The 27,649-nt window shown below is 44.8% G+C and overlaps 1 protein-coding gene across 6 annotated transcripts; it reads left to right on the top strand.

The window, feature by feature from the left end:
- Positions 1-5,565: 5,565 nt before the first annotated feature.
- LOC104366315 (carnosine N-methyltransferase 2) lies at positions 5,566-20,841 on the top strand. Of its 6 annotated transcripts, XM_033003173.2 has the most exons (10): positions 5,574-5,670; positions 7,094-7,277; positions 7,310-7,423; positions 9,683-9,744; positions 11,206-11,344; positions 14,085-14,137; positions 17,270-17,377; positions 17,483-17,613; positions 18,629-18,722; positions 19,718-20,841. In XM_033003173.2, the coding sequence occupies exons 1-10, from the start codon at positions 5,592-5,594 to the stop codon at positions 20,071-20,073; spliced, it is 1,320 nt and encodes a 439-aa protein (XP_032859064.1). In that variant the 5' UTR covers positions 5,574-5,591; the 3' UTR covers positions 20,074-20,841. The 6 variants fall into 6 exon arrangements, with proteins under 6 accessions (XP_032859060.1, XP_032859064.1, XP_032859063.1 ...); XM_033003169.2 differs by lacking the exons at positions 7,094-7,277; positions 7,310-7,423 and adding an exon at positions 6,050-6,182 and having other exon boundaries at positions 5,566-5,670; XM_033003170.2 differs by lacking the exons at positions 5,574-5,670; positions 7,094-7,277 and adding an exon at positions 8,326-8,510 and having other exon boundaries at positions 7,327-7,423.
- The last annotated feature ends 6,808 nt before the right edge of the window (positions 20,842-27,649 follow it).

The raw sequence follows: 27,649 nt of genomic DNA, 5'->3' as shown, positions 1-27,649 counted from the left end.
CATCCACTTCTGATCCCTTGTTGATTATCTCAATATCCCTCATATCCCACCTCACACCTCATTTGGCAACTCTTTGAATCAGGTGTAGGCTTTGCTATTGAGCCTGCATTTGTGATTCCAGCAAAAACCAAACTGTAAATAATGAACAGAAGCAGGTGTTTCTGTAGGACTGGGACACTAGAGGATGCTTGGGGAGGGGCTACACCTGTCTGCCTTCCCAAAGACTAGGAGATCTTGGGATGAAATAAAGCACAAAGACCTTGCAAAGCATGGACTGTGCTCTGAGTGACTGACAATCTCAGTGAGCAAAAGGAAGAGCTTTTGGGAGGCAGGGAGGAAAAGAAGAAAGACTTTGATGAGGTCTTGCAGTAGACCGGCAGCTCCTCTACTACACAACATCCCATCTTCTCCAGCAAAACTATGTCCACATTTAATGAGTTTGTTAAATATTCCTGTAATATAAGCAGTCTCTCCTAAGAGCTGCTGCTGGAGCAGACGGGACAGGGGATGCACAGCTGCAGCAAGGGTGCAGGAGGCACCTGAAGCCATGCCCGTGCCGGGGCGAGGACAGGCCAGCCCTGAGCACATCGCAGCCCTTGGCATGGCCCTGTGGAAGGGCAGGACTCTGCAAATGCTCCTTGCTACATTTTGGGGATACCTGCGGTTGCTGGGGGGATCTTGGCCCCAGGAGGAGCAGCAGCAATTGTGTGTGGGGGGTGCATCCTGCACATCATCTGCTTTCAGCGGGCGGCTCTTGCCACAGTGCAAAGCCAAGGGCAGGATGAAGGTGTATTTTCCAAGCAAGAGTTTTCTCTGTGTTTGGTTCGGCTGCCTCTGTAACAGCTGAGCAGTGCAACGGCAGATTGTAAAGGGACTCAGGGCCCTGTAACTCTATCAGTTTTGATCAATTTTTCAGTCGAGTTAGTAATACACCAGAGAGCGTGTCAGCGTGCTTTATGGAGGTCTGCAAGTGCCTACCATGGCTAATCCATAAAGCTCAAATGGTTTCCTGGAAAACAGACATTTTGTTGTCACCATGAGGAGACTACTAAGCAGCAGGGTTAGAAAAAAAAAAAAAATATATAGGGAGGCCACAGAACCTGCCTGAGTGGGCAGCAGCTGCGGGCAGCACCTGAAGGACAGGCTCAAGGCAGCTGCCTGCAGTGTCCGACAGCCAGCGAGGGCAGGGGAACGGCCACCCCTGCCCTCCCAGTGCCCCTCCAGCCCTCGCCTCTGCAGCCCTCCCACCCTCTTGCCTAGGAAAAGCAATTGCACTTCTGTTTAATTTTAATGAAAGCTAACAATCAATTCTTAGCAGTTCTTGGAGATGCAATTTAAAACAGAAAACAGTCCCTCCCTTGCCTCTGCCCCCAATCCTTAAAACATGAATTGCTATAAACTGGTGGCATTAGCTCCATGCTTTAAGCATATTGAGTAGGAAAGACATGTCATCACTTAAATACTTGAATGGTTCTCCCAGTTTTCTGAATTTATCATTATAATGTAAGATTATTTTGCTTTCAGTCTATTTACCAAAATGTTTTTCTCTGACTCCTCATCTAAGCTGGTTATTCTGCCTGAGACATCCTGACTCTCTCACCCCTCCTCCCTGCCAACCACTGAAAGCTTTTATGAAATTGCTTTTAAATGAACCCATCTTTGGTCTTCTTTCAAAGCATTTTCTGTGTTTTGAACTCTGAAGTACACTTTGGGTACTCCACCGTACTATAGAAGCTAGAATTTTACTGTTGAAAATATGCTAGGAGAGTTTTTTTCACATTCACCTGACTCTGGGAGATGGGAATTAGTAAGACCGCCAAATATCCTGACACTTAAGATAGAAATAGTAAGAGTGAGTGATCACTGCAGAATCCCACGTTGAATGGAGGTCAGAGCTGGAAATTAATGGGAGCCCTCCTCACTCCTTATCTCCTGTAACATTACCTACCATTACATGGATTCCTGCAGCACATATGTGCTCATGGTATATATCTGTAGAGTGCTTCTGCCCTAGACACCAGGGCTGATCCTGCCTACACCTCTGCCAAACCAATCTTTCTGATTTTATCTCTCTTATTCATAGAAGAAATGGGGATTTCAAAGGAGAAAAAAATTGCCCAGAGATTTGACTATTGAGCCTGAGAAAAATCTCGTGGCTTTTTTCCACAGTAACCGTTCCAAAGTATGGCCATTTTCAGAGATTACATTTGCTGAATACCTTTTTCCCCCACTGTTCAATATAAAGTACTTTTCCTTTCCACAGCCTACAAAAGAAGACTAATCCGCAAACTGAAAGACAGGCCCTTCAGTCTTCCCTCTGCTGAGCCTTGATGCAGAGAATAGTATTCGGCAAGCAGTAATCACATCGTAACCATTGCCTGAGGCCTGGTTTGTACAGGATGAAAAGTCAGCAAGTGATAAGTTTCCAAATGACCTCTGTCAGCTCCTAAAAAGAAAAAGCAAAGACAGCAACAGGCCGTGTTAGCTGGAAACGCCAGCTCGAGCACAACTAAATAGGGATCCAAATGTAAGAGAAGAAGCAGAAAAGTGTCCTTGCATCCCCATCTAGTGGCTCTTGTTAAAATTAATCTGTAGTCCCTTTCGTTTGGCTATTTTCTCCTCTACCTGTTAATGCAAGCTCCTAAATGATAGACAAGCATGTTGCTAAACTTGTATCAGAAGTGTTGGGCTTAGTCAAAGCTGCTCAATTTCTTGCATTTCTTTTGATTTCATTTTTTATAATTATTCCTCAGTAAGTTTTCAGGCTTTCAAAGTGGTTTTCTTCATCTCTGCTCACTGTGTGGCAGGAGCCACTGCAGCAGCAAAGAGCTGCTGGTCTCCAAAGGGACCAGCTGCCACGTTCTGGGGGACCAACGGGCATGTTTGCTGCCTGCTATAAATACCAGGGTTTGAGAGATGGCAGAACTTACCATGAACGGAAAGGAAACATTAACTCAGCTTTCAAAGAAATGTTAATTTAGCTTAGGATATTCTTTTTAAGAGCAGGACAAGCCAGCAAGATTCACAGATCATCCAAAGTTTCTGTGAAAGGTGAGCATCTTGGACTTGTATCTGCTCTCCCACTGCTTGTTCTCTCTGTTTACCCAGACAAGGGTGACCCATCACCTTATTTCCATTGATGGCATGGAAAGAAATATTCCAGTTTTGTAACAGATTTTTGCCTGGCAGAGTGGCTTCTCCTGGGGGACTTTGGCTGCTCGGAGTGTTCAGGCCTCTTCCCTTTGGAAGCGCTGCAATGTCACGCATGCCACGATGGATGGGCTCAGCCTTGCTTTGAGAGGAGGTAAGTAAACAGAATTTCAATTCTGAGCCTTCATTTCAGGTGCAATTGAAATGTAATCAGTAACGATTTCAATGCTCTTTCTGTGTTACCTGCTCTCTGAGCTCTTTATGGCCCTTATGGAAGCTCAGCACCCACGGGTCTGTGGGTCTGCCTGCAGTTTGCATCACTTTGCAACCTGCTGTGGTTTAGCCCAACTGCCCAGCTGTAACTCCTGCACCTCCAGACTTACTTGCTCCCGGTTACAGGCTGGTTGTTGAGCCCCACTGAAACACAGGAGCACTGATTTATCACATCAGCACTGCTGAGAAACCTTAACATAAAACAAAGCTCCTGTGGAGTCAAGCTCTTCTGGATGTACCCCCTCCTCAGCCACACCAGCCCTGTGAGAGTCCCTTTTCGCAGCCTTGTATCTTACCAAAAACTCCTGTCCCCCTTAGTCCATCCTCCTGAAACAGAAAAACTTCCCAGGGACCAGTCTCCATGGCTTTGCTAGTTGCACTGCTGACTTTGAGCTACGAACAAAACCTCTTTTGCTGGAAAGTCTCTACATTTCCGTACACCAGCGTTTGCAGACGTCCTGGTTTTGGAACACTGTACCTGTCGGATGTATTTAATCCTGCCAACGCTGTGCTCCCAGCACGGGCTATCAGCGGCAGTGTGGGTACAGCCAGGGAAATTTAAATTCTAAGTGTATTTTCCCGTCTGGAGACCCATGAGCTCTTGATGAATAAAAGGCACACTTTACTGTATCTGTCATTGTTCTCAAAGAGATTTTCTTTAGACCCCCGTATGGTCTGTAGAGCAAAAGCTGGCCTTCACCTTGAATCAAAGAGCCTTTTCCAAAGGTGGTAACATTGGACTCTTCCTCTGCCGTTGCCTTAGCTTTGTAATTACAACTACATGAGATATGACCTCCAGTCAAATAGTTTGAAAAGGGTGGTTTTAAAAGGTCTGGAAAAATTGCACCAGCAGCCAGGCTTTAATAAAAAAGCAGGAAGGGCTGTGTTAACAAAAATAATTGATCTCCAGACCTAGATGCTTCGTTTTTTTGGGAGGTTGAATTGAAACGTGGCTGGAGCAGCCAGGCCCAGCAGCAGTGAATGCTCTTGGAGAGGGATGGGTTCTGCTTCTCCAGTGACTTCTTTTTCAGTATTTATCAGAAGCAATATTCTTTTTCCTATAAGGGAAAAAAAAACCCAAACTGAATACACATATCAAAACAAATACGGCTGCCCAAACTCCAAGATATACTGCTGCCAGGAGCTGTTAAATATTTAATAGGATTAATGCAAAAGCAAATGTCTTCTTTTAATGAGAAATCTTGTCATTAACTATCAGTAAAATGGGTGCTACAAAATTGCTGTTTATCTTCCACTCTATCAGAATTTGCCTAATGCAGAATAATGTGTTTGCACCAAATATTTCACTTAGGAGAGTACAGAAACTGCTGGCTATACCTTGGGAGTTTTGTCTAGGAAACTGAAAATATTTAACTGATGAAAACACTTTAATTATAAAAGGAAACACTGCTGCAGAAGAAAAGAGTTCCGCTCATAAGAAAATCAATCTTGCATTACTTGGGCCTTAATAAGTTGTTCTAAGAGGATCTGGGAGGGTCTCAAAAAGTAAACTAATAATACCATGAGTAACTCTGTAAAAATGGGATGGACCTTCCTGACATCCATCAGCCTAAAAGCTGATCACTATTTAGAAGATAAATTCACTGAAATTTGATTTCCAAATACCCAGACTTTCCTGTCTGGAGGCACAGGTCTGAGACTTATCATGGTGGGATGATGGAGACGGAGCGTCGAGGGGACTTGGTGCCATGGGCAGGCTCATCCCTGGGAAAGGTGAACCATCCATTTCTGCAGGATCAGCCCAAAACTGATCTCCACAGCCGCGGCGGGTAGGGAAAAACGTCGTTGCTTTGTTTTTCTCGCACTGCACCCCGGCTCTAGCCTTAGCCATCATCTCACTGATCGAAAACCCCCCAGCTTTTTCAATTTGTATGACAAACAGTTCAGAGCGGATTTAGTCACGAGCTTGCCAGAACGACCGACAGCACGGCGTGTGGCGGGTACATCCTCCAAAGCCACCCCGCCACCAATTCCTGCCAGCACAGGCAGCTGCCCACAATGTGCTGTTGTTTCCAGTGCCAGGGGAACAAAGGCTGTTGTTGTAGGTTAATGCCGGCTCAGTTGTGGCATGCGCCTATGTGGGCTGTTGGAGCTGGGGGGGGGGGGACCAATTGGGGGGGCTGGGGAGGGATATCAGCCTGCAGTGGATGTACAAGGAGGTTTCCAAGGGCTGTGCAGCTCCTGGATGCTGGGGGGTTTCTCTACAGCTCCTGTTGCTCCGGAGAGGTACATCTTTCCACTGGGACCTGTGGGGTGTCCGTCCCCGGTGGTGGCATGGGGGGTGGAGGGGTGCCTGGGCTGGGGGGGGTGCTGTGGCTGAGCTGGGATGAGGTGGAGGTGGCTGGGGGACATGAGAGAGCTGCAGCGTGCTGGGCTTGGCTGAGAAGTGCGAGGTGACACCCACTGTTGCACAGTTGGTGTCTGGGGTTTGGCATCGCTGGTGGAAATGTTTAGGGATGGAAATGGGCTGATGTAAAAATCACTGCCTGGGTGGTCAAACAGCATCAGGAGCCAAATCTGTGTTTTAGAGCTGGCAGAAGTTCTGCTCTTTCCTCACCTCTGATTTGGATATTTTGGTTAAGAGCAGCGATGTGGTCATTTCTAGCTTAACATGTTGCTGCGGACCTGCCTTGGGGTGGAGATAACTTAAATCCATTTGGAAGCCAAGTCCAGTACAAACCAAGACAGATCACTTGATGGTGAGACATCCCTACCTGAGAGCGTGATCCCTGGCCTTGGTGAGCTATGTGGGGTAGGCGGTGTTTAGGGGGAGGGAGCTCAGCAAGGGAGGAAATTTTATTTGTCATCTGCTAAATCTGTTCTGCCCATTGTCTTCAGGGAAAGGGAGTGGAGAAGATCCTAATGCTGTGCTTTCCAACACTGGACCTCACATGACCATGCAAAGTCTCTCTACATCCTTTCTTTTTTACCTTTGTATTATTAGATTTTAGTCAAAAGGAGAATTGGTCTCATGGATGCTGTAGTTGTTGGTAGGACAAAAGGCTGAATCCAGGTGCAGAGAGCACCCAGGTTTTTCTATATTTGTAATAGCGACCACCGCACCCTGCTTTGTGCCATCCCATCCTGGGTGACTGCCAATCACCTACAGCTTGGCCAGCTCTCTCCCGAAAATGTTTCCTTGTGTTCTAATCCCTTTGGATTAGCAAGCAGAGTGAGAGCAGGCTGGGCTCTCTGTCCCCCCACCCCCGGCTGCCCGTTCCCCTTGCAAGGCAGGGACAAGGGGGTGCCAGGCTGCCCGTGGGGTATGGGCAGGTACTGCTGTTATGCCCTATTTTCCCTTATTTTCCTCTGAATCAGAGAAGTTAAAATCATTTGCTCAGGTCTCTGGGCAGCCAGCAAGTCCCTCTTCTCTCTGGAGAAAGTGGGGATCTCCCAGTGAATCCCCCAGTCCATCCATCAGGCAGCAGCCCAGCAAGGATGCAGGAAAGCAGCTCCTCTCACCCCGGAGCAGTGAGCATGAAGGAGAGACATAGTTCAAAGCAGATTAAAAAGCAGATGAAAATGGCCCCCAGGTCTGCCTGGCACCAGCTGACAGCCCTCTGCCACTTCCACTCAACATCTTAAGGTTTGAAAGTCTCAATCTGTCCCTTTATTTTTTTTTTTTTTCCCTCCCTCCCCTTGAAAACAGCACAGCTCCCGTGTGATGAGGACAGCCCTGCAGACGTCAGGCCGTGCACATTGCGTGCCCCGGCCCCTCGCTCCTTCCCGTTGGGGCTCAGGTTTCCCCTTCTTGCTCCAGTGACGTTGCCTGTCCCGGCAGGCGCTGGCAGAGCCGCGGCCGCACGCCGGGGTCACCGCCAGCTTCACGGTGGGCTGAGCGGCCGGCCAGGAGCAAGGTGGCCAGTGGACATGTTAACGTAGGGACCAGGCGCCTGGCTAAGCCCCAGCCCCCTGACCAGCCGCTGTGTCCCAGCACAGCACCTGCCCCGACCATGGACCCGGCCCCGGCGATGAAGAGGTATGTGGATTTTGGAAGGGAGTGAGGGTAAGAATTTCCCCGCTGCCCAGCCGAGTGGCAGAGCCAGCCCCACTGTCCCTGTGTCACAGATGGAGGTGTGTAAGGTGGGAGTAGCAGCAGATCTGCCCGTATCCTGGGAGGAATGGGGGATAAGCCAGCCTTTGTGAGGAGACCTTTGGCCCCTTAGCAGCCTAAGTTTAGGTGTAATGAAATTATGAGTTGTGAAGATGTTCTGGAAATTTGCGTTGCTAGAAACACCTTGAATTTAATGACTTTTTCAACCTGAAGGTGCTGTATCACTTAAAGTGACACTGTGAATTCCTTCTGTGCCCTGCACCTGCAGTCTGTAATGGAGGGAAAGAGGTTTAACCTTGCTAACGGTGAGCTCCAACTTAGCCAGGAGCCGCGGCAGGACCAGCTGCCCACAAGCATCCCGCTCCCTGTCAGTCACCGGGATCCGGGGATGGACAGCACCAGCCCAAAGTATGGCACTGAATTTTAAGATCTAGGAGAGATTTTAAACCAGATTTTAGAGGAAGTCCATTTGTTCCTAGAAATAATTAAGTTTGTTTCACCTTCTCAGCAACAAGTGTTAATCAATCTTAGAAACCCTGCCTGGGGAGAAATGGCAAAAGTCTTGGTGGAAGAGTTATCTTGGCATCATCCATCCTGATGAATACTTGTGCTGCAGTCTGTCCAGGTCACCTGGCAGGTCTCCTGAGATGGCTGTAAACGTTTGACCGGTCAGAAATGGAGTTCATGTCCTGGGATCCCAAGAGTTGTTCCTTTTTGTGCAGGGGAAGCCATGCTACCCCTCGGCATTTTAGTGAGAGATTTATTCTGAATAGCATGTTGCTCGGTTCAGCCAGCTGAGAGGACAAAATAGTCCTCTGTTTTGTCAGGCAGAGATGGAAGAGGTCAGAGGGTTGACTGGAAATTGTAAGGACTAGCCTACAGCCAAACTGGAGCTTATGGAGGTGGGCTGAGTTGAGACTTCTTACTGCTGGCCTTCTGTGAGATCTTTTCTGGGGAGAGGTGAGGTCAAGGTGGTGGAACCAAGACCTTTCACGTACCTTGTGGGATCCAGGTATGTGACTTCGGCAGTGAACTCAGATGAAATCAACTGGTCTTGCAGGACTCTGGCAGCACTCCAGCATCTCCGAGACTTCTGAGATATCTTAGTCTTTTCTTGCTTACATCAGCTGAAGTGGTGCGCTATTTGCACGTGGCCACTTCCTCACTACCTTCTAGTGCAGTCATTACATATATGTGTCTCAAAGCCCCACTAAAAGACTCCTTTCTTTCTTTTCCACCTCCTGGCTTTCTTCTTATTCACATGGGTTTTTTTTCCCTGGCAGATAGGACTTGGTGGCTGCTTATTGCTATTGCCGACTGCTTGTCACGAAGCATTTTCTAACAGCAAAGCTTTGGAAGCGGCAACATGTCTAAAACCAGGTTATACAGGAATACCACCTCTTGATATTGAAATGTGGTTACCCAGAAGATCATTATTCCCATTGCATAGATAGCCTTACCCCAACACTTTATTTTCAGAAGTGAGGTCCTTGCTCCAATTTCATTTCATCCCTTTCTTTTGCTAGTGGCACCTCATCCCTGTTTTATAGATGAGGCACATTGTCAAAGGAAAATGAAGATGTGGTTTCATTGCTGGGAGTCAGCTAAGAAGGAAAATGTGTGACTAAATGAAAACATGGTCAAACGACCTCTTTGGCTTTTTCCATTTGAGTGTAATATTTGCAGAAGGAAAAATCTGAAGCTAAAAAAAAAAAAAAAAAAAAAAAAAAGAGGAAAGCAAAAAGGTCCCTGAAACATTATGCCAAGCAGATCTTTTAGCACTTCAGATGCTGAAGCTCACTGTAGCCTTTTGCTAACTCCATGGTTATTTCTTCTACCCCATTTACGATTCAAGTTTTCACAGAGTGTGTAATATATATCAGTTAGTCTAATGTCTTCCTCTGTATTAACTGGTTAGCAGTTCTTCAGAGGTAAGAAGAGCTTCCACAACACATCTCAGACAAGCACTGGTGCAGGTGGCCAGTCCGTTGCTGATACTTACAGGTGATCAGCTAACCAAGAAGTTTTGACTTTCTTTAGTCTAGTAAAAGAGAATAAATAACATTGATTATCAGGCAAGGAAATTTGTCCTGAAGCACCTTCCTTTTGTTTTGCATTTTCAATGGAGCTTCAAAAAAGTGTACGGGTTCTACAAATAACTGAAGTGCTATACTTTCCTTACAGGAATAGGTTCCCCAGCATGAACTTTGAAGCAGAGATTCTGACAGATCCACACGATAATTCAGGTATTTGGGAGAAAAAATAAAAAAAAAAGAGAGAGATTAAAATAAAATGCCCACTCGGCTTGCTATCACTACAAACACATTTCAATTCTTTTGGAGTTAAAGATTTTTTGGAAAAAAAAAAAGAAGGAAACAGGATGCTAAACTGACTGCAATTCAGGTGATGTCAGGGTTTATGTTAGGGTATAGTTAAAAGTGTTGAGGATAGATGTTGATATCTTTACCTCTAACAGGGCTGGACATAGGGTCTTCATACTCACCTACAAAAAAACCCAGCTAACAATGTGTGGTTTTAGAAACAGCACAGGCATTTTATTTTAGAATGCACAGTGCTATATGAGACATACATGGTTTTCTTCCTAGTGGCAACTAAAAGCATATGATAAATAAGCAGCTCCTCTAAAGGCAAAAATGCAGATGAAGATGTTCTGCTGAGTCCTGTCCTTCATCCTCGTTTTGTTTAGGAAGAAAAACTGATTTTTTTTTCCTACTGAATGCTACCTGTCTACTGTTGGTCTCTCACACCGAGTCTGGCACTATGATTGCCTTCCTGCTGCAGCCCTCTGTCTGAGATAGACCCCAGAGCCAGTACTCAGCTGCATGGCATCTTCTCATGAGCCTCAGGTCTTAGTCTCATCATTGCTCCTCAGACCCAAGCAGTTGGTCAGAGCTTGTGCTCTGGCATCAGCGCTGTCATTAAGATAAGACAGCAAGAAAGTGAGCTTTTGCAATAATTGCTGGCAACCCCTGGAGTAGCCCTGGATGTTGGTTCAGAGCTAGAAATCTTGGTCTCAGCCACCCACATTTGAGTGTGAGCCCGTTCAAATGAACTGCTTTTGCTACCAGTTGCCCTCCTGGACATGAGCTGCCGTTCCCAGTGGTGAATTCTTTCCGGCAGTGCATTGCAGTTCCATGCTGGCAAGAGTAGGAAATGAAGTGACTGGGGTTGACTATTTTTGCTTCAAGTGCAGGTGACAGTTTTTGTGTTGCATCACCCCTAATAGCAAGTGTGCCAACGTGATTTCTGTTACACTGTCCAGCGCACATGCAAACGATGGACCCTCCAGGTTTGGACCTGCTGTGCGTTTCCCTCCAACTTCTTGCATTGAGTATCCCAGAAAAACACTCCAGTTACTTCCCTTCCTGCAAACTGAGCACCCCATATCTGGCAAAACATTTTGGAGACGTTTTCCTCAGGTTGACCTGTAGTAATGAGGCACTTAACAAACATGATGATGTCAAAGGGCATCTAAGAATAATTTTCAAACCCTGGGTGTGAACAGGTTGGAAAGTGTTCTCGTGAGCTCACCTGCATGGATGGCTCCTGTGCCATTCATCCTCCATGCCATCTTCCCAAATCTCTGGCCTCAGTTGGGTTGGGTTGGGTTTCTTCCACAAGGTAAGTGCTTTGATCCTTCACTTGCCTTGAAACAACTAACACACAATTCATATTTCTTTCTCAAGAGCTATATGTGATCCCTTCCATGAGAAGTCTCACGGCTGAGGAGTATGTAGAGGCCTTTAAGTCATTTTTGGATCATTCAACAGAGCACCAGTGCATGGATGAGTTCAACAAGGAAGAAATGCCCAATATCATGGCTGGGTAAGTGTTGTGGTTTAGGCCTGATTGGCAGACAACCACAATGCAGCAGCTCTCTCTCCCTTCCCCTCCGGCAATGAGAAGGGACAGAGAGCCAGGCTTGGGGTTCAAGATAGGACTGGGATGGGAAAAAAATCCCCCTTTTATGGTCACGAGCAAAAGGCAGACTCGTTAGGGGAAGAAAAAAAGAACATACATTTATTACAGACACTAACAACACATAACAGAGTAAGACAGTGAGAAGCATTGCCACATCTTGAGAACACCTTCCCCCCACCCCTCCCTTCTTCCCGGGCTCAGCTCTGCTCCCGATATCTCTACCTCCTCCCCCAGTGGTGCAGGGGCAAGGAATGGGGGGTGCAGTCAACGCTGCCACTTCCTTCATCTTCGGTGAGGGGAGTGTCCGAAACTTGTTCCTCCTGCTCCATCGTGGTCCCCCTCTCACAGGAGACAGTCCTCCACAAACTTTCTCCAACTTGAATTCCTCCCATGGGCCGCAGCGTTCCCCACACTGCTCCGTCATGGGTCACTAACTTCCTCCGACTGGATTCCCTCCCACGGCTGCAGCCCTTCCCGAGCTGCTCCGGCGTGGGACCCCCCCGCATGCTGCAATCCTCCCAGCACTGAATTACAGCAGCGGGGCTACCTTTTCCCATGAGACCCCGGCCTTCTTCGGGCACAGCACCTTGATCATCTGAGCAGGAGCAACAGGCCACAAATCAATGTCTGCTCCACCGTAGATCTTCATGGGTGGCAGGGGGGGCCACCCTGCTGTCTCCCCACAGGATACAGGGGGGTCTCTGCTCTGGCACACCTCCCCCCTCCTTTCTTCCTCCGTTCCTCCACTGACCTTGGTGTTCATGCAGCTGCAGCAACTCCTCCTCACCAGTCCGACTGCCTGTCACCACGTCCCTTCTTAAATACGTTATCGCAGAGGCGCAGCCGATTGGCTCAATTTCCCAAACAGAAGTGGAGCTGACGTGGAGCTGGGGGAGCTTCGAGAAGTTTCTCACAGGGGGCCGCCCCGATAACCCCCTCCCCTGCCACCAAAAAACTCCACCACTCACTCAACCCAGGGCAGTAAGGAGCATGTCCACCGAGGTGGAAAGCCGTCTGTTATCCTGGGAGGGCAACCTGCATACAAGGGGCAGCAAACATGTTTAAGGATTTTCTGGAGCAGGAGTGAACTTTTAATGCTTTTCAGTTTTAAGTCCCTTAATAGCAGTCTTTAGGATATCCTATTTAATGACTCCAGAATATGTGCTATTTCAATTAATACACTGTGCTGCCTCTCAGCTTATGTTAAGGAAAGAATCAAGACCTCATTTACATGTCCGTCTCTTTTCATTAGCTGATTTTCCAAGAATTAAAGGGGTTTTTTGTTTTTCTGTTTTTTTCAAAAGAAAGCTCTCTTGTGCTCTCTCCCTGCTCTTGGGACTTCATCACACATCAGTCCAAACAGAAACACATCTGTAATTCTCTTCTAGTGACTAATTCTTGGTTTTCTCAATCCCCTAAGACCTCCTTATTTATATCCTAAGTCGATTTGCACTACTTAAGTACCAAATGATAATCAGTTTTGTGAAGTATTGATGTAATATATTAAGCCTGGATGACTGCAGATAGTTGTAGAACAGCCTCAATCCAAATCACAAAAAAAGCCCTTTCATGTTTGGGTAGTTTTTGGATATTATAGAAACTGTATTCTCCATTGAGAAAAAAATTTAGGTAGGCAAAATTTTATTCTCCAGATTGGATATATATAGATATGCATATATAAATTAAGCAGCAAAATAATAATAATTTTAAAATAATTTGTATTGGGAAATTTTAATTTAAAAATTTACTTATTTGAATTTTAAATGATGCTGATTGTGCGTCTGTCAAAGGGTCTTGACCCTCACTAGGGCTAAGGCTCCTTGACTAGTTCACATCTTCCAGGATTTACTACTTGTTTCCCGCTTGTCGAATCATTGCTGCGATGTCTCCTGAGCTTGTGTATGGAAAACTTAATCCCCCTGCCACTGTCCATTCCTGAGAGCAGAATAAAGCCATAAAGCATGTCAGAGCAGTAAGATGCCTTGAGCCTGGGCTCTTCATCCTCAAGCCAGGCTATTATTAAATATTCTGCTAGGAATCACATGATTAGTGGGTTTTTTTGGTCTTTTCAAAAGTAATTTTTCTAAGATAATAATTATTGAAGATTATGGCATTCCCTCCCCATTTCAAACCAAGATTAACGTTGTGAAGAGATGATTTCCGGTCACCTGGAAATCCTGATTTTTCACTTTTCCTAGGTATTTCTGTCCAATGTTGGAAACCCAGATTTGTCCCCTGAGGGTGCAGAGGTTTTGTCCTGGATCACCTTGCCTCTGCATCCCCAGCAGTGCCCATCCCAGCCAGGCACAGCCTCACTACCCCCAAAGGGAACCCTTCACCCTGGGGTTCCCCGAGGTCTTTTTGCATGGTGCCAGCCACAGCTTGAATAAAATCCTCTGGCAAAGAATGAGAAACAATATATCCTGCTGCCTACTGTACTTTGAAATATGAGCTTTCTAATATGGGGCTGGATCCCACCACGCAGCTGGTTATAGCTGGGTGCCAAAGGGATGCTTGAATTTCTGTCCCAATTCACGTGGCAAACATGAACATTTCTGGGCCAATGTGGCATCCACGATATTAGAATTAAAATACGAAGTCATGCAACATAGTGTAGTTAAGTAATGTGTACTTGTAATTTCAGTCTCGGCAATGGAAGATCGACTATAAATGTTCTGGGAGTTGGAAGCGGCACAGGTAAGGAGCTCAGCAGCACTGCTGATGCTGGGGGGTGAGGGGTCCCTATGGGCGGCAGAAAGCGATACTGAAATTTTGAGCAATGGGGATAACTACTCAGGCATTAATAACAGTGTTTCTCATTGAAGCAGAGAATGGCAAAACATGCTGTGGGGCTGGGATGAGAGCGATGCTCCCCCCTTCCCTTCCCCATATCTCTTTTGAAACGCTGCTGCTCAAACCTTTCCAAGAAGTAAGATGCATGTGATGATTTTAGCTTAGTTTATGGCTCTCACCTGACTTTATATGTCTCAAAGCATGGAGTCCTGCTCCAGGTTAGGTACAAGAGCATCTTCAAACCTCATCAGAGAGAATTAGAGACATCCGAGAGGTTCGTTCCACCCAAAGTCCTGTCTTAGACTATCCCACCTGAAGGGATCTCTATTTTTGCTTTGCTTTTAGGCATCCCAGAGGCCAAAGCTGGGCAATGTTCTGCTCCAGGTGGTGGAAAACCAGCTGGCATGGGGCTACATCAGCTTTTTCAAGACATGCTTCTTTGTTACTACTGTTTATATCCAGTGATAAGTAGGGTTTAACTGCAAATGATATTTCCCCCCAGAGAGAAACCCATCTTTTGGGAAAATAGCTTTAAAGATGTTGTAAATGCATTTATGTTTAAAAAAAGAAAAATTAAAAAAAATGGCGAAACATCCAACTTAGTTCCCAGGGAAACCGGGAGAAAATAAAAGGTGGGTAAAAGAAGTGACGGTTTGATTTGTCAGAGTTTGATTTTGCTTTAAAAAGTATTTTCAGCTGAAATTTAAGTGTTAATACTTTCAAATGAAAGAATTTTTCTCACTTTTTTTTTTTGCTTGTTTTTCTGAGTAAGAGAAAAATAACACTCAATTGTTTGCCCCAATTGGGAATACATTGGAGCATATGAGAAAGCAAGAAGGAAGAAATCATTCAGTTCTCAATTACACTCTATTTTCATTAAGTAATATAAAACTGAAACCCTGGCTCCCAGAAAACACAAGGGAAAAATGAACTTTTTGCACTGTCCTCATTTCTCCTTATTTCCCCTTCAGAAGATGTTTTAACGGAAAAGTGAAAACTCTAAAATTTCCTGAGTTTCCTGGGTAACTGCCCCTCACTGATGACAGGACACTGACTCGCACTCCCTCAGCTTGCCCATGAGGCAAGAGTTGAACTTGTGCAGCCAGGCAGAGGAGTGAGCTAGGATGGCATTGAGCAAAAGGTTATATCTGATCCCTGACCTTTCCGGTCTTGGACTCTGATTTCACAGAGCCCTCAGAATTAGTTTAGTTGAGGAAAATATTAATGGGGATTAGTCACTGGCTCCACTTCCTAAAAGATTGTTGTCTGCTGCAGATCACCTTTTCTCATTCACCCCACATTTTCCTGTGGCTGGTTTAACCCTCTCAGCTGTGACTTCCCAGTTAGTGCCAGCATAGCTCCTGTTTCCAGAGGGGTTTCACTCCTTTCAGCCTGGCTGTGGTCAGTGCTGAAGGGTTGTTGCTGGCAGGGCAAGATGGAACAGAGAAATTCCTCCTCTGAAGCGTTGTATTTTACTGCTTGTTTTCGCAGGCAACCCATCTGAGGATGTTATTACATGCTCTTGCAAAGACTGCATTAGGGCATTTTACATAGATGGAGTAAAACAAAAAGAAAAAAAAAAAAAAACAAACAGATAGCTTTTAAAATACCCATCTGCTGTTGAGATACCCATTTGCCACCATCAGTGGCTCCAGGGCATGGGACAGCGATGCTATGTCTCCTGCCTGCCTTGAGCTTGTGGGTCAGCACCTCTAATTGCTGGTGCTTCCCACTCCGGGCAGATACTAACTGGCATTTAGAATGGTCTAAAATGATTCAGCTGCTTGCTATAGGGATCTTCCTTGCTGTCAGCAATACTGGTCCATGCACCCGTCTTCCAAAGATGCAGCTGCAGCCTCTTTCCTTGTGCCTTTGGCCAGCCCAGCCCTACACCACTGCCACTGCATTCCTCAGGAGTCTTCTGTATTTTTCTCCAATTTCAAAAGACACGTCCTTCCTTGGACGTCCCTGTAGTGCTGGCATGGCTGATAGTTCCCTTCTTAAGTTCTATTTACTACAACACCTGCCAAAGATGACGACTTTTTTCATAGCTGGTACATCAGCTGAGAGGCTAGGAAAGATGCAGTATCTCGTATCAAGCCCTCTGTGTGTGACATTTGCAAGGGCAGGGCTATTTTTAGGCCTCACCATGAGCTACAGTCAGGATTCTTGCAGAGGTCCACTCAAGGTGGTCACCTCTGCTGTTTATTTCCATAGTCCCAGATGAACCAGATGGACTTTGTTCACTTGGTGTATCGTCACCTGTCTGGGAGAAAACAAGAGTGACCTGCATTACCTCAAAAGAGGCTGGACATTTCCTAGGGCAGAAGAACAGACTGCCACTGGCTCCTCCAGAGCCTAGACAGCAACAGAGAAACACCAATAGCTGAATTTGCAGGGCACCTACCCACAAATACGTGAGTCTCTATTTGCAGCTCCAAGATAACAACTAGTTAGTCGATGCCCAGCATGTGACTGGTCCCCGAAGAGGGAAGACCTAGGGTGCTGCATGTGAGTAGGTCTTTCCTCTTGCCACGCAGGTCCCTGGGTCCCCAAACCATGTCTCACCAGCAGCAGAGCCACCTTCACCTCCCTGGGGCAGTGCCAAAGGCATGGACTGCCCCGTGCCACGCTGAAGTTGCACAGCTCTGCCAACTCTCTCCTTGCCCCCATTCAAACTTTGATTTTTTTGTAGTAAACTAATGCTTCATGGTTGTTTTGATTTTTTTTTTTTTAAACATTGATCTTTGATTATCTTGACCTGTCTGTCCCACAATCCAGACTATTGTCATTAGCAGGTTTCTGCACTGTTGCTTAGCTCTTCCTTGTTCTTAGTCTTATCTGCAAATATATGTTACCCCAAGCAGTAAGATATGACGGTAAGCCTGGGTTAGATGCCACCATGAAAACCGCAAGGTAGAAATTTCCTCCCTTCTGCTTGGGTGATTTCTCTGCGGTGGAGGTGGCAGGTGCAGCAGCATCCTTTCACCACGTTTATGTGCTTTATAAAGTAATGCATTTGTGTTTAACGAACAGGTGAGCAGGATTTGAAAATGATCAGGATACTCCAGGCTGCACACCCAGGGGTCCTTATTGACAATGAAATCATAGAGCCCAACCCACAGCACGTGGCAGCTTACAAAGGTAAGGCTGTAACTGCTGCCGGGGGTATAGCAAGGAGTGTTAATTTGAACAATGATTTTTTCTGCTGCTTTGTGAAATTCATGGTTTTCTTCTATTTTTTAAAAGAGTTGGTGAATCAAGCTCCAGACCTGCAGAATGTCTCTTTTATTTGGCACCAGCTCACTTCCTCAGAGTATGAACAACAGGTGAAAGAGAAAGGTGCACATAAGAAATTCGACTTCATCCATATGATCCAGGTAATGGAGTATTGCTTTAGTATAGGAGCATCAGCTTTAACTACCCCATTTCTGATGTGTGCATGAAGTTAGGGTGACCAGAGCTGAGCACCGTTCTCCCATGAGCAATAACTTCTGCAGCAGCTCTATGAACACCAAACCTCATTCCCTATCCAACTTGGTTTTGGTCTCTGGTTTGTATTGGTTTAACTGTATATGGTGGGTAATAAAACAGGATGAATCTCAGGCTGTCACACATCGCACAGAGACCAACAATTATGCTTTGCTGCTGAAAAAAAAAAACCTTGAATTTTTTGCCTTAAAAGAGTAATTTGGATGGCACTGAAGGGAAACGTTAGTGAATGAACAACTGTGTCACTTTTCGGATCAGAAATTATGCTGCTGTGTCTCTGGTACTGAAGACACTGATCTTGCATGTGCCATTTATATTTTGTAAAAAATCTGTTATTCTCTCGCTTTAGTGGCTTTTATTCCATTTGTCTTTTATTTAATTTTGCTTTCATTTCATAAGAGCTGATAGGTACCAGAAGGTATTTCAGGGGTTTGATGGCTAGTCAAAGACTAAGTTACAATTCCTGAGGTCAGCCTTTGAGATGACCCCTGCATTGTCTTAGTGCAAATTCCTCAGCGTCTGGAAGAGATACAGCCTGCCCATGGCTCAGACAAAGCCAAGAAATGCCCCTGGTGATAGGGACAAGCCACAGAAACCAGGGGACCCCCCTCTGCACACATTTTCCAACCACAAAACTGTGTTGGGCTTGAAGGGCAGGGATGGGCAGATGGCCGAGGCTGAGCAGATGGTCCCTGGGACTGACCCCAGGCTGTTGGTCCCAGTGGAGAGCTGATGATACTCAGTCCTGTAGGGCATCCCTAAATGTGTGCATTGTGTCAGAACAGGCTGGGAAGTAACTGGGAAGTAATTTAAAACAACCCTACAGAAAAAGTTTCAGCCTTTGAAGGGCCATTGCACTGTGGAAGAGGAATAATGGCTGTGTGTAACTCTTATCACTTCCAGATGCTGTATCGTGTGGAGGATATTCCTAATACTATAAAATTTTTCCACAGTTGCCTCAATCATCATGGTAAACTCCTGATCATAATTTTATCAGGTAAGAGGAGCCTTTTACTTTTTGTTGCTTTGTTGCTATTTTGAAAGCTTTGAAGTATAAGAACCACAACTATTCATCTTGGGATTTAAGTAGTGCTTTTTAATTAAATAAAACATATGCTGTATTTCATAGGAAACAAGTGATCTTGGGCTTAGCCTCTTTGACTCAATGTCTGATGGAACTGCATAGGTGTAACCTTCACACTCTTGCTCCCTGACTCTGAAGTAGATGAGTTGCTCTCTAACTCATGGAGACCTCCTACTGTTAAATTATTGGCTAGAGAACAGTGCAGTTATCAATGAATGAGGGTCACTCCTTCACAGTGAAATGAGCACTGTACAACCTGAGCTCTGGGAAGACCCATCTTTGGGACTCTGTCCTCCACATAGTGATGGCCCAGACCCCAGCTGTCACGAAGTAAAAGAGACATCATCGCGCTTCTTAAAAAGAAGTGTTTTTTTCCAGTGTGCCATTCAAAGATGCACAACTCGTGGTGCAGTGGATAAAGCACACTTCCCTACATTTGCCATTAAAACTCCCTTTAACACTGATGGTAGGCTGTTTCCCTTGCTCCCTGGGACTGGCTTTTCAGGTATGTATTCTCTGATGTATGCTTAAAATTGAGGTTCAATGTGTAAAAACATCTACACTGGTCTATCAAAGGCGTAGTTAATAGACAGCATGCATATGCAGGCTCAGTGTGCTTATATATCTGTGTATACTCCTCCTTCTGGGCAAATCTAGTGCTGGAGACCAACTCCCTAGAGTTTCCTTTAAACAGCGGAGTTTTGGAAGGAGGGTTGAGGAAGATGAGAGTTTTACCCCTCTCCAGGCACTGAAAATTGTAAGTGCACTCAGGGGGAAAGGTCTTCTACTCCTCCTGGCAAAGCCTGGGCCAGCAGAGAAGGATCATTTCAAAGTTATTTATTAGTTGCGTTACGTGGATTTTGACTGCTTTGGCTTTACAAAAATAACCTGCCCTTCTACTCTGGCAGACAGTAGTGGATGGGCCAGCTTATGGAAGAAGTACAGGCACTGCTTGCCTTCCACCGACAGCGGCCACTACATCACCTCCAACGGCATCACGGATGTTTTGAAGAGACTGGGTGTTGAATACCACGTTTATGAGTTCCCGTCGGGCTGGGATATCACCGAGTGCTTTATTGAGGGGGACCCAGTTGGAAGCCGCATGATGGATTTCCTGACAGGGACAAAAAACTTCCTGGGCACGGCTCCGGCGGGGCTGCGGCAGCGGCTGCAGGAGGCTCTCTGCCAGCCCGAGTGCAGCAGCAAAAAGGATGGGAGGATCATCTTCAGCAACAACTTGAGTATGATTGTGGTTGAATCCTAGAGCCTGGACCAACTGCAGAAGACAAGTTAGTGTGGGTATAGGGGCGATGCGGTTGCAGAAGGTCAGAACATAAAAAGAAGGCAACTTGCAGGTGGAAAGTTAAGAAAGTGGGACTCAGCCATAGCCTCCTGTTCCCAGCCAGGGCCAGCGGACACTGCAACACCAGGGATGAGCTCTTTGTCCCACTGAGGTCAACGGGGCCAAGATTTCACTCTGGCTGTTTAGTCCAGCCCTATGAGAACGTTCTCCAGAAAGTAAAGAGCTCCGTCTCTTATATGGACTTTTTTTTTTTTTATGGTATGCATCTTGCCTGTGATTTTGATGCTGGGATTTCCACTTTTCTATATAGCCAGTGTTTACATGTCTAAAGACATGTCTGTGTGACTAGGTGCTGCTTTGTAGCTGGGGGGAGGCTGCAGCCCCCCGTACTGGCTGCATACGGACCCACTGCTTCCAGCTGCGCCAAGACAAAACAAGGTGTTCCTGCTGCTTTGCACCCAAATAATGTGCCTCACTGCACCCAGACCTGAGCTATAAGTTGCTCTGCACTAGGCTATTTCACACGGATTTTATCAGTGTAGGTATTTACTACTCTTAGTGTTTCAGCATCTCACAATATAGACATGTCTTAAAAATTTATCAGCCTTTTTGTTTGGAGAATTTTTCCGATCCCAGGATGACACTTGCCCTGTGCTCTTTCAGGCAGATATTAATTTTCTTACTTTCTTACTACTGTTTTTCTCCATATAAAATAAATATAATCTTAAACCAAAAAAGTCACATCTTGTTCTGCATGTGTGGGCTTACAGAAAATGAAGACCAAAGAGGTGATTTAGCTAAAAACAACCAAAAAAAAAAAAAAGGCACAAAATACCATTTTATGGAAGAATTAAGGGTTTCTTGAAAGTGAGAAAGATGAGCCTGTGGACATGGAAGAGCCGGGAAGAAGCTGCAGCTTGTCCTTGTGCTGCAGCCATGGGAGGCAGCTTGGCTCACTTGAAACAGCAGTTCTGAAGCACAGCAAAACAGCACCTGTGTTACTTAAATACAATATACGTAGTGAAGATGTTAATATAGGTAAGTTAAGACTGTTTCCATCAGAGTCCTGACTTGTCCAGAGGGCTGAAGGAGGTGCTGTCAGGGCAGCCAGCTGGAAAGGGAGATCCTGCACAGGAGACCAGTGGGCTTGGGCGCTGCATTAAGGATCATGGTGTGGTTCAGACCTTGGTTTGGGCACATGGTGGGAAATGGTCTGAAGTCCCACTGGCCTCATTTCAAATAGCTCTCAGGGTAGGAAACACCAGCTCAGACAGAAAATACCCGCAGGTGCAGAGCCCACCTCTATAAACTGATTTTTTCTGTGCTTAAGCTGGAAAGCACACGCCTGTGTGCACCTGAAGGGGCTCAGATACCGCTGCCTTACTGATGCCTGGAATTGATCAAAAGGCTTGTTACAGCATCACAAACACATGGGTCGGCACACTGGCTTGTAAAATGTCAGATGTCATTGTCACCCGGAGTCCTGCTGATCCTGCTAAACTTACCACGCCCCACACACCATCTGTCTGCCCCGATGCAGTTACTGCCAGAGGTAGCAGCCATCCCGTCAGAAAAGGTAACGTCAGTTCATGGAGTCACTGCAGCTCTACTTTGTGTTTTGGGTTTTTGTTGTTTTGTTTTGTTTTGGTTTGGTTTTTTTTTGTTTGTTTGTTTTTTTGTTTGTGTGGTTTTTTTTTTTTGTTTTTTTGTTTGTTTGTTTTTTGTTTGGTTTTTTTTTGTTTGTTTTGTTTTGTTTTGTTTTGTTTTGTTTTTCAGTTTTGGTTTGGGTTTTGTCCTATCTTTTTGAAATGAAGCCATTTCTCCTGCAGATGTTTCCTCTGAAACTACTGTAAGGAAAGAAAGAGAAAAACAATGAGAAAACAGTTGCGTAACATCATGCCTCTGGCAAGACTGCGGCACCCTGGTCTGTAAGTACTATTGCTGTCAGTCTAAGAAACATCAATTAAAACTGGACAACTTCCTCCAGAGTACCCCATACCTATGCACAAGCTTTTAATTTTGATCCATTTTATTCTTTATTCTATAGGTATCTCCTTACTTGCGCTCATGCACAGCACTGGGCAGGGAGTGTACGGCTGGGCTGTTGGACAGGCTCTCAGTGCTGCTCCCATCCGTTTTCTCCTTCCACTATTAATTCCCATGCTTTTTTCCCAAGTGTTAGTGATGTCTCTGTCTCTACCTGGTAGATTAAAAGGAAAACCAAAACATACCAAAAACCAGGCTTGCTTTTCAAGCTCCAAAGAACCATCTACCTGTTAGTGTTTACAGAAATTTGGAACAATCCAGGTTTCCCCAGGTCTTCCCCAAACCAAGTGGTTTTCACACCTCCTTCAATTTTCCTGAGCAGATAGACACATTTCCAAAAAACAGATATTCACCAAAACCCAGGAGTGCAAAATTTACCCACACCATTGTAAATCAATGTGCAAATGCTCAAAAGAAAAGGAGCGCTTCAAAGCAGACTGTTTAGTGACAGCCTAGAGAGATGAAACAGGGCACCCTATTAAAAACAGGACTGCTTAGTGCTCTATCTGTAATTTCTCTTTAGATTCTTGAAAAGCAAGTCATTTAATGGCTCTGCTTGTACACCTGGCACAATTACTATCCTAAGTGTCTGTTCCATTTATTTATATATTTGTTCTTGGGTGAATATGCTATTTAATCACTATTTGTTGTGCTTTGTAAAACCTGCTCTCCACCCACACAGAATTTGGGTCTGTGTTTTCCCAGTAGCTGGCATGCAGGAGTGCGGTTGGGTCTGTGTGGCCAGGAGAGGGCTGCAGCAGCCAGCAGATTAAAGCTGCCTCCCAAAACTCTTGAGATGCTGAGCTGAAGAACCAGAGGCAAGTAGCGGGGCAGGCGAATGAGGCCCTGCCTCAGCTCAGCTTTCTTTGCTTGGTCATCGCATCCTGATTCCAGCATTTGTGGACCATGCTTTTTTTCTACTGCAGTCATGTTCTTGGTGTCAGGCTCTGGCTTATAAAAGAGTCACGATTGCACAACACAGGTGCCAACAAGGGCTGCACAAAATTTGCTCTTGGATTTTTTTTTTTTTTTTTTTTTTTTTTTTCTCCCCTCACTGAATGGTAAAGTGCTGCAGCTTGGCTGCCTTGCAAGCACAGATCTGCAGACAGCTAGCCAGGCACTGCAGCTGGCCAGGGGAGGAAAACACAAGAAAGGGGATGTCAGGAGTAAGAGGTTGCTTCTGCTTTAGCTTTGAGATAAATTAACCTTGCTGCCCTCAGTCCGCGATGAGCCCTACTCCTCCGCAGTGAGCTCCCCGGCAGTTCCCAGCGCTGTGGTTAGTGCGGAGCAGGTCCGTGGCTCCCTGAGGGAGCTGTGCTGCTCCATCAGCACCACAGCTTCTTCCAGCCCAAAGTGAATGCTTCTGTGGATAACCATGTAGCAAGCTGCCATGTGTACTCTGGAGTAGAAGTAATGCCTGCAAACCCCAAACTGCATTATTTTTAAATGGAGCACTTGTAGATTTTATCATTACTTCAAGTTAGTAATATACTCATTTCAATGGCATGGCATTGCTCTGATGGTGTGTTAAAACCTCCTAAAAAGGAGTTACAGAAAGCAGCTCTTTATATTATCAAAGAAGGATAATTTGTTATTTACTGGGCTTGTATTCAGTCTTGGAGGCTGGATGGTTTATCTTTGTAATGAGTGATATGGCTTCTTTATCCATGAACATTATCAGGGAAATGAAGGTAGCATAGGAACTGTAAAATCTAATAGTTTATTTCTTAATAATCCCATTAAAAGTCAAGCTCAGTAAAATGCTAGATCGTATATTGAAAAGATTAAAACTAACCTCAATCAGGGAGCAAAACACAAAAATACAAATGCAGAACTTTCCCCTCTGCCCTTCAATATTTGCCCACAGAAATCTTTTGAGGCTTATATCAAGGATGTAGAGAAATTTTGGGTACCCCATGCATTCTTCATAAACAAATACATCAAATAAATATGTGGCTGTAAGGCGAGATCTCCAATAGTCATGAGCTCTAGAGTATCTGTATGAACAGTTTTCATTGAGACACCAGGGTTTGCTCTGTAGACTTCAGGTTTGGGATGGTAGTTCTGGAGGTCCCTTGGGTGAAGAAATCTGAGGCAGGATTTAGATGTGGCAGAGAGGTTGCCACAAGGTTGTACTTAGGAAATCCCAGGAAAACTCAGGGCATGCTTATGCCCAGAAAATAGTCTTCTAGTTGCCCTGAAAGCATGCATGGTTCAGAACTGCTTCCTCTGATATAACATCAGATAGTCCTTACTAGGCATAGAATTTGGGTTTCCTGAGGGACTGACTGTTCTCAGAGACCTTTATCATGGGAAAGATAGGAGTAACTGTGAGCTCAACATGCAGTGTCATTTGTCTTTTGATGGAATTAGTTCTGATGACCCGAAACATGAACCATCTCCACATGCTCTGTATCCAGCAGAGAAGGCAACAAAGGCCAGATAAATCTCCCTGAAGCTGCTGGTTGTACCTCCATGTACTGGTGGTAGGATTGTGCTAACCTTCCTGGAACTTACAAATGTCTTCATAGGGATAGTAATCTTCTGGCTCAGGTCATAACTCTAAGAAGGTGTTTATCACTGTACTTTAAAAAGTACAATATTTTTTGAAGATCATATCCTCCAGACTGAGAACAAATATCTAAACAAAGTCTAAAATATCTTTGTTATTAACCATTGCTCCTTGGAGTCACTCAACTCCAGTACTTAAGTATCAACAGAAACTTAAACCTTGCTAGGTGGTGAGAGTCCTGGTTAGGTCTCCAAAGATATCTACGGAGCACTGCATGGTCAGTCTGCTACCTGCCAAGCTGCCAGGACACCAGACAGCAAAAGCCTGGAAATCTCCTTATTTTGGTATGGACACAGTGGGGTGATGGTATTAGTAAACAATCTGGCAGTGTCATGAGTGCATTTGTCCTGTCCCAGCAGAGTAGCTCCAGGCTGGCTGTGGAGACAGCCATCTCGAGGAGGCTTCTTCTGGCTCCTCCTCACCCAGGGGCAGATACCCAAAATCCTGGTTGAAGGATGAGCACCTTGGGGTCTGGAAAGACACCCTTAATAACAGTGGTTCCCGCTGCTTCTGCTCCATTTGTCAGCCAGCCCAGTTCTTCTGGGAAATGACAAAATTCAGATGCATACCCCTTCAGAAATCACAAAGCAAAGATCTCCTTCTGCCACCGGTATTAAGTCTCTTCCTGCCTCTAAGAGCACCCTTATCAATGCAAATGTTCCTTGCAATTGGTCTAAAACTGTAAAAGAAATAAACTGACAGCTTGTCCCTCTAATACAAATATGTTCATGTGATCAGCCTGGCACGGGAGCTGAGCCTGCAGCCTGGACACCCAGAGGACTTGTGGGCAAGTCCTCCTTCATCATGTTATTTAAGACCACTGGTTTTAGCTAAAGCAGCAGCTGTTACAAAATGTAGGAAATGCATGTTGTCATCCCCCATTCTCATTTAATTTCTTGTTAAAAACAAAACAAACCAAAACAAAAAATCCCTGCAAGATAACTGTTTGGACTACAAGATATAGCTGGAAAGATCTCGGGTCTGAAGAGGATTTGTAGAACATGTGAGATGGCCGGATCCCAGTGGGGCTTTTCTTCTTGTCTCTGAGAAAGAACAGGGAAGAACAGAACAAGAGTTTAATTTCTTCTAGTCACTTCCCGATAGTCTGATGACACTTTCGGTTAGACCTGCCAGCAAGTTTGTAGGGAAAACATATGTTTTGTTGTACACTGTAATGATGGTACCTCTGGTGAATTTAGAAATGTTTTAAAGAAATGTTCAGAGCAGTCTCTAATGCCCTATTGCTTTGTTCAAATTTTTTAGCATCCTATTAATCACTCTCTATGTCAACAGTTGATATTATGGATTAAGGAAGTTTACAGCCCATTGCTCCAGTGGTTATTTTCTTTAGGTTTTAAGTCTATGGGTACTTTGCCATTGACTTCACTATGACAAAACTGATCCCCTTGTTTTTATAAACACTTTGCAATGTTTTCCTGACTCAAAGTGGTTTTACTTTATAAGGTATCTAAATGACCATCCAGAATGTGAGTATTTTGGTTTTATTATTTTGGGAAGAAGGGCTAATATACTTTCAGTACTGAACAAACAGTCCACAAGATCTTGTTTTGCAGATGTTTTCATGTAGATAAATGTTGACTTTGGTTTGTCGTGCTTGTGCAAAACATGTCATTTGTTATCTGGGAAAAAGGGATGATATTTGAGGAAATTCAGATGAAAGTTCTGCAGATTTAATGCATTTAACTTATAGACATTCTCCATTATTTACTATCAGCTACAGGTTATTCTCCAGTTTTACATATTGGTTATCGACTTTGGGATGCAAAGAAATCCCTGTGACTCATATGATCCAACATAAAGCAGAAGTAATTAACACTGGAGAATCAAACAACTCAACTGTGAATAGCGTTCAGTCTAAAAATTATTCACCCAAACTTACCCCCTTGTTCTGGGACTTGTTTTTATACATGCTTAAAATTAACAATGACAAAAATAAAAAATTCAGCCTAGATGTCCTTCCTGAACTTACTTAATTCTTACAGCTTGCCTCCAGGGTCTCATCCTTCCTAGCTTCCTTCTCTGGCAGAGCATTCCCTGCTCCATGGCCTTATCTCAAGGCAGCCAAATTAAGGAAAACTTTTCCTCCTGTGCACAGGAGACTCGGGGTCATGGCCAACTCCATAGTGACTCACTCGCAGTTCCTGCCAAATGTTAATGCAGATTTTTTTGCTTCAGAGCCTAAGGTGACACAAAACAAATGACAGGTGCTTGTCTGGGTGTTTTATGAGGAACATCTCACCGAATTACAAATGCCTTAGAACAACAAGCACTGCCAGATCATACCTTCACTGCACTTTGTATAAATTATTCCTTAGCCACTGCTTAGTGTTTATTAAAATTTCTGATGCTTTTGAAATTTTAAACTAAGGACATTAATATAATCTATAGTACAAAGCCAGGTAAAGGTATTAATGGGAGAGTAAACTTCTTGTTTTCTCTTCTGTATGGGAGAGCTGTATTTCAGATCCCTGTACATGAAACTCACTCCCAGCAAATACAGTCCCCAGATTCTTGTTCTGGTTGGAATTTAAATAAATCTTCCAATTCCATCACTCAGCAACAAATTACTTTTGAACATAATTAGAATTTTTACTGGTATTGGAGTCTTATTTATTTATGTGTCACAACGGTCCCTGAAAAATGTAAGAATATATGAAATTTCACTCATTCTCAGACAAAAACTCCACCTTGACCAGAATCCTGTCCTGTCTAGGGAAAGAAGGAAAGTAGGAAATATATAAAAATCAATTTTCTATGACATCTTTCCTGTTTTTCCCCCATACTCCCCTGCCTTTTGGCAACCTGTTGGTCAGGGACCTTCTGCACTGAAGGCTGCATCCAGGCAATCATATGTCCTCCTTGATTTTCCTCATTGATTTGCCTAATTTCTTTCCACAT

Source organism: Tyto alba, unplaced genomic scaffold (assembly GCF_018691265.1).
Source record: "Tyto alba isolate M040663 unplaced genomic scaffold, T.alba_DEE_v4.0 Super-Scaffold_7, whole genome shotgun sequence".
NCBI classification, from domain to species: domain Eukaryota; kingdom Metazoa; phylum Chordata; class Aves; order Strigiformes; family Tytonidae; genus Tyto; species Tyto alba.
This window is presented reverse-complemented; position numbering and strand designations above follow the sequence as displayed.

Bases quoted from the DNA above. Each gene is read 5' to 3' on its own strand.
- LOC104366315 (XM_033003173.2), top strand. From the start codon at position 5,592: ATGTACAAGGAGGTTTCCAAGGGCTGTGCAGCTCCTGGATGCTGGGGG. The intron at 7,278-7,309 runs GCTGAGCGGCCG...CAAGGTGGCCAG, and splicing joins CACCGCCAGCTTCACGGTGG to TGGACATGTTAACGTAGGGA. The intron at 14,138-17,269 runs GTAAGGAGCTCA...TTTAACGAACAG, and splicing joins GGGAGTTGGAAGCGGCACAG to GTGAGCAGGATTTGAAAATG.